At 37.0% G+C, this 6,949-nt stretch overlaps 1 protein-coding gene across 3 annotated transcripts in view; it reads right to left on the reverse strand.

Annotated features, from left to right (window-relative positions):
• Positions 1–2,337: 2,337 nt before the first annotated feature.
• LOC116102079 (zinc finger protein 120-like) overlaps positions 2,338–6,949 on the reverse strand; it is a 31,983-nt gene continuing 27,371 nt past the window's right edge. For all 3 annotated transcript variants that reach the window (XM_031386272.1, XM_031386270.1, XM_031386271.1), the window contains 3 exons: positions 6,145–6,271; positions 5,878–5,938; positions 2,338–4,756 (listed from right to left, as the gene is read on the reverse strand). In XM_031386272.1, the coding sequence (XP_031242132.1) occupies positions 3,712–4,756; positions 5,878–5,938; positions 6,145–6,265 (1,227 nt within the window). In that variant the 5' untranslated portion in view covers positions 6,266–6,271 and the 3' untranslated portion in view covers positions 2,338–3,711. The remainder of the gene's footprint in view (positions 4,757–5,877; positions 5,939–6,144; positions 6,272–6,949) is intronic.

The raw sequence follows: 6,949 nt of genomic DNA on the forward strand, positions 1-6,949 counted from the left end.
CTTTCCTAAGGCCGAACGACTCTGTTCCTCCAGAAAATGAAGGCTTAGCATGTTGAAGTAATTCAATACTGTGGCATCTATGACAAAAATCTCATTGATAGCAATTCTATTAAATTATGTACTTAAAAGAGGACATGGTTTAGCCCAAAAGCCTGAGAGCTCTTTATAATTGTGTATTTGTTATGACTAAATTTAACCTATCTCAGACTATAAATAGAAAATACCATTTAAAGTTCACTCTAAATGGTACCTCCAAGAAGTGTTTCCAAGGCAAAATTAGATTTGCAATCATAAACAGTTGCTCATGTCTATAACTGCAGCCACTTGGGAAGTTGAGCCTAGTATAGCACCGGTGAAGCAGCTCTTTAGTTTTGCTGTATGCTACAAAAACATCTTGCATCTTTTTAACTTTACTCTCCTCCCCAGTGCCACAGTCAATGAAAGATACATCATCTTAGAGGAAACAATGGGGTAAAAAATGAAACAGATAGATTTCAGAATCAGAGGAAATACAAACTGCCAATTAATCCAAACTTTTTTCATAATTATACACCTTGGATGGGATTTTATGAATACCTGCTTTATTCTCCATTTTTGGCCACGTGAAAAGAGCTGCTGTGAGTTCTGAGTTCTAACTAACAGAAATGAGATCCTCTGTTATTTTTCCACTTCTAGCCGAAAGACAATTTAGTTTTGACAATAAAAATGTCCCTTTGCCCATGTACTGTGGCCCATGTTATAAAATCCTGGTAGTCCAGAGGCTGACAGAGGAGAATCTGAGCAAGTTCCACACCTCAGTAGGATCAAGATGCAAATAGAATAACCTCTACTTCATCATACTTGTACTGCCTGTCCATTCTATTTTAACCTCAGAGCTTAGTCATTTTGAGGAGACATGAAGTGCACTGACCCATGAGAGACCAAGAGAAAATGAAGAGAGCTGAAGGTGATTAGAAGAGATAGGTAGAAGACCTTAGTGGCTGAAGCATACAGGAAGTGGGGATCAGATGTCTTCAGGAGTTGTAGTTCTGAACCAACAATGCCTTCACTCTACCAGGTCCTTGGCCACACAAAGAGACCTGACACAGAATCTTGGTATCAGTCCCAGGCAAGCAGGGCATGTTCACCATGAGACCTGGGGCTCATCAATTCACTTGGACCTAGCCTACAGTCCCATGTCACTATGACTCAGAAATCCACCTACCTTTGCCTCCTCAGTGCTAGGGTTAACATGTAACACTATGTACATCAGTGGTGACTTTCTAAGCCCCTCTCGAAGTTTTCCTGTTTCTCTTCATTTGTTTTATATCAGAGGTCTATTGTTTATATTGGCACATCTAGGATATGGGTGGGCAAGAGACAGATGACCAACTTACCTAGCCCCAATGAGCTGCTTCATGTTTCTCTCTTTCCACAGCCCTATGCATATACCAAGAGACATCCTCTACTCTGTACAAATGGGTTAGGTGTAGAATACAAGAGGAGTGGGACTCAAATTTCACAAGGCTTATAAAATAGAATCTTGGGCTGCAGGAAGATGAAAATGCTGAGGGGACAGAACCCATCGGGAGCCCCAGTGTTAAAATTTGATGGTGCCATACCTGTCAAGTTATAGAACTTCAGGAAAAAATATAGGCATCACCCTGAGCCAATCACAATCTCTTTGATCCTTCGGCTTCACTCCACACCCACTGATCACTCTTTACTTGGATGACATTGAGAACCTTAAATTTCTGCCTCTACTTTTTGAGCTCTGTAATTAAAGGCCTGTGTCAACATACCTGTCTTTAGTGGCTTCAACTTCATCTAAGGAGACATTAGAATTATGGGATTAGTAAGATGAGCACTTATACTTTACTGTAGTTGAAAACCACTTATTTTTCTGAGCTTGAGTTTAATCATCTTTAGAATAAAGACAGAACTCTCCACTAGTCCCTTCATGAGTCACATGAGTTTATAACAGTTATGACAATGATAAAGAAAAATAATATTGCTTATAGTTTGGAGATAGCAGCCTTTAAGGCAGAAGGGCTTTATTTGATGGGAGCCTTCTTCAGTCCCTCAGAATATAGCCTGTATATTCCTGGCCATGCTAAGGAATCAGGCTCAGCCACTTATCCCACAAAGCCAACCAAGAGAGCCTAATTAGCTGGCTTTGAAATGCCCAATATATAATAGAGGCCCTCTACAGGCAAGGTGGGAAAATCTCTCTGATATTCTAGAAGACCCGAATCTATATACTTACTCCCAGGCCAGCCAGTAATCAGGGAGAAACTATTCTTTAAATAACAATAATTTAAAAATTGAAAACGATAGAAAAGTCAGAAAAGAAGCAAATTTATCATGAAAATTAGAAACATGGTATTTATTGAATGGGACTAAATTGGAATAATGACAATGATAGAAGCAAACTATTCAACCCTTGAGGGTAATAACATATTTAGGTAGAAGGAAAGAGATTGATGCAAAGTAAATAATCCATCCAAGCTGTATAAGAATTTTCTAGCAATCCCTTAAACCCATTCTTAGCTCCTCTCTCCTGCAGTGTGCAAATATCTCTTCAGCAGAAGCATATTTCTCTGAAGGACTCAATCTTACCAGAAATGTGACTATTCAGGAAATTTGAATTTCATGCAGTCCACTCTTTCACTAATTGCTAGCCAAAGGAAAAGATATGTCTCTTTGGACTATCCTTAGTCTCCCCAGGGAAGCAGGTTACATGGATTAATGAATGGGGGAGGATTGCCAGGAAAGGAGCACAGTGCTCTTTCTGGCAGCTACACTGTAGTTGTTAAGAATAAGGAATGAGTGGAAGACTTGGAGGGACTGACCCACCACAGCTAAGTGGATACAGAGAGTACAGAAAGAGCCAGCTTGTCCTCAGGTACACCCTGACCATTGCCCTCTAGTCTTCTGATCCTTTGGCTTTCATACCCAAAGCTCTCCCCATCATAGCTCTTCCATATCTTGCACAGCTCTTTGTAAAGGCATGACTGCCCCAGTCTTAGACTGACTGACTTCTGTTTAAGTCTCAGGATCTCCTGACATCCTCCTAACAGAATTTTACAGGCTTCAGTGAAACAGAATACCATCCTGCTCAGACAAGTCAAATTTCTTTCTCTCGTTATGAGAGACATAAACTCCAGCAGGCATACAATGCACATGTTTCCTTGGACATGGCTCCCACTGCTGTCTTTTGACCACATTTGACATAAACTGCTTTGTGGCATTGGTCAAATGTTTAGCTACTTTTTATGTCTTGTCAGTTTCTCTCCTGATCTTTCTTTTCACTCTTCTTCATTTTGTAGAGATTTGGACTCTGAAACTTCTTTAAAGTGCCAAGGCCTCAGATACTTCTGATGCAATCAATCATATATTTCTTCCAGATCATCAGGGCATAATAGAGGGGCATAATTCTTGAATAAGTCGTTGAAACTTGTCAGATTTATTCCCCTGAATAATTTTCTGTAACCTAATGTAAATGTATTGGCTAAATATCTTACCAAATTCTTTATAGTCATAGATTCCATTCAGTATGAGTTTCATCAGCACTCAAAATTACTATGATGGGCAAAGACTGTAACAGATTGATAACACCAAAGGTTTTACTCTTGTTTAACGATGCTATGAAGTGCAAAATTATACCATACTGACTATATTTATAAGGTTCCTTGATTTCTAAGACTACACACAAAGGCTTTGTTATATTGCTTATTTATAGGGTTTCTCTCTAGTATGTGTTCTTTTATGTGTTCGGAGATAACTGTGTTGTGAAAAAGATTTACCACATTCATTACATTCATAGGGCTTCTCGGCAGTATGTGTGCTTTTATGTATTTGAAGACCACCATATTGTGAAAAGGCTTTATCACATTGATTACACTTGTAAGGTTTCTCTCCAGTATGGATTCTTTCATGAATTTGAAGATGACTATGGCGTGCAAAAGCTTTACAACACTGATTGCATTCATAAGGTTTCTCTCCAGTATGTGTTCTTTTATGTATTCTGAGATGACCTTGTTGTGAAAAGGCTTTATCACATTGATCACATTTGTAGGGTTTCTCTCCAGTATGTGTTCTTTTATGTATTTGTAGAGTATTGTGCCGCCTAAAGGCTTTACCACATTGATTACATTCATAGGGTGTCTCTGCAGTATGTGTCCTTTTATGTATTTGGAGAGTACTGTGAACTGCAAAGGCTTTACCACATTGATTACATTCATAAGGTTTCTCTCCAGTATGTGTTCTATTATGTATTCTGAGATGACCTTGTTGTGAAAAAGCTTTATCACACTGATCACATTTGTAGGGTTTCTCTCCTGTATGTGTTCTTTTATGTACTTGGAGACTATTGTGCCGCCTAAAGGCTTTACCACATTGATTACATTCATAGGGTTTTGGTGCTGTATGTGTCCTTTTATGTATTTGGAGATTACCTTGACATGGAAAGGCTTGACCACATTGGTTCCATTCATAGGGTTTCTCTCCAATATGAATTCTTTTATGCTTTCGAAGGTAACTACGATGTGCAAAGGCTTTACCACATTGATTACATTCATAAGGTTTCTCTCCGGTTTGAATTCTTTCATGCCTTTGAAAGTGATGATGTGCAAAGGCTTTACCATGTTGAATACCTTCATGGAGTTTCTCTCCAGTATTCATTCTGTCATGTTTTTCAGGATGACTGTGATATGCATACACTTTACCACACTGAGTATACACAGAAGGTTTTTCTGCAGTATGACTTCTTTCATGCCTGCAAAGATAATTGAAACATGTGAAAACTTTATAGAATTCATCACACTAATGAATCTTTTTATCTTTATAAATGAGTTTTACAAACTGTTCTAATGATAAAGAGGAATCAATTCTTAAGGTTCTAACACATTGTTTACATTCATTGTGTTCCCATGCATTATGGGTTAGTTTTGAGTCTTTGAAGATACCTGTGAGAGTAAGAGCATTTATTACATGGCTCACATTTATAACATCCTTTTTCTATATGAGATTTTTTTTCATATTTGAAGAGAACTGGAAGAATTCAGTTTTACTACATTAACTGCATTCACAAATGATGATATGATTTGATGATCACAAATTCTCGATGATATGAATCATGCTGCATATGTAAAGTGAACCAAAATATACAGAAGAATAGATTTCTAGCATACAGGGATTTTCTGCAGTGTGAGTTTGTAGTTGTATTACCAATCAAGTTGGAAAACAAATTAATTGTAAACTTTTACCACATTTGAAAGTCTATTCAAAGTGAGGACTACTATATATTTTCTAAGTCTACTGGAAGAGAGGTACACTGCTTTTTTTTTTAATATCCCTATGCTCACACTGTTTAAATCCATTGTGACCATATAGCTGTGGAAAGAGGAATATCAAATAAAAGGTTTCCAAATTGCATTCACATAATTTGACTTTTTGTTCTTCACAGACATGTGGTACAGAGATTAAGGTATCTCAACAACAAGCTTCTTGACTCTCATACACTGTTCACTTTACTACACTTAACAATACTATAAATACATAAGCAATACCAGCTTTATTATGGAATAGTTGCTTATTAGACATATACTTAGCACCTATTTAATGTGTATACCTTTTGCAACATGTAAGTTGCATGAGATTAAACAGATTGGCAGTTCTACAACATAGCAGCTAAGGGGCTGATTCAAATGGGGATATCTATTAAGGCACTGTTACCTTCTCTTCTTTCTTAGAGGAATGTCTTGTAAATAAAAATCAAATACCTGACATGTGAAAATTTAATAATCATTGATAAACCTAAAATCAGTTTTTTACACTTGTTTTTCTTTAAAATTTTCTTAAGAGGCATATTCCTATCAGCCTGCACCTGAAAATTACCTTCCATGTCTTCTAGAATGTTGAAAATGTTCAATATAATTGTGGTCTTCCCAACTGTAACCTAAAACAGAGTACCAGAAAATGTATGATATATTATTGGATATTAGGCAAAATTGAAGTTGCTATATATTCAGTGAACCTTAGAACTATGCTTGGTTTATTTGCCTTATTCCTCTTCATCCTCATTTGAAATTACAAAAGAGCATCAATAACAAAGAAAGAGTTTTCCCCTTATTTTAAAATCCCAAAGAAAAATCACTGTCTTACCTACAGCAGTGAGGTTTCTGTAGGTTTCCAGCATCACATCCTTGTAGAGCTTCTTCTGGGAAGGATCCAGCAAAGCCCACTCTTCTCCAGTGAAATTTACATGCACATCATCATAGGTCATTCCACTCTAAAATATACCATACATGTGTAAAATAAAAAGCATGATGCTGACAACACTGTAACTTCATTGGCAATATATGCACATAAATCTGGTGCTTCCTTGACTTATTTTCTGATGCAGAAGTTCTAATGTAACCACTAAGCCGTTTTAGAAGGAAACAAAATAATGAGGTTAACCTCTGTCATTTCTGAGCTCTTTGAATGGGATATTGCCTTGCAAGAGACTTGTCAGTTAATAAGCATAGAAAGAGACAAGCAAATAGATGAAAAGTATGGAGCAAATATCAAAGAAATTGTATGAATAATTACTAAGTAGAAAAAAAAAATGATGGTCAAGCTAGGTGTTTTTGGATGTGCCTTTAATCCTAGCACACAGGAAGTAGAGATGGGGCATTCATTGAATTGAATGCCAACGTGGTCTATGTAACAAGTTCTAGGATAGCCAGAGGTCTCCTGTACAAAAATCAATCAAACAAATTTAAAAGACAGAAAGAACTCAGAAGCTTTTTTTACTGAAGTTTCTATAAGAAATTGTACCTGCACTCCAGTTCTGTATTCATCTTCCAGAAATCCAAGGTGTCCTAGTTTGAATTGTAACATAAATAAAATCTTACTAAAAATATCCCTCAACAGAGGAGTGGATACAGAAATTGTGGTACATCTACACAATGGAGTACTACTCAGC

The sequence above is a fragment of the Mastomys coucha genome, unplaced genomic scaffold, assembly GCF_008632895.1.
Source record: "Mastomys coucha isolate ucsf_1 unplaced genomic scaffold, UCSF_Mcou_1 pScaffold21, whole genome shotgun sequence".
NCBI lineage: Eukaryota > Metazoa > Chordata > Mammalia > Rodentia > Muridae > Mastomys > Mastomys coucha.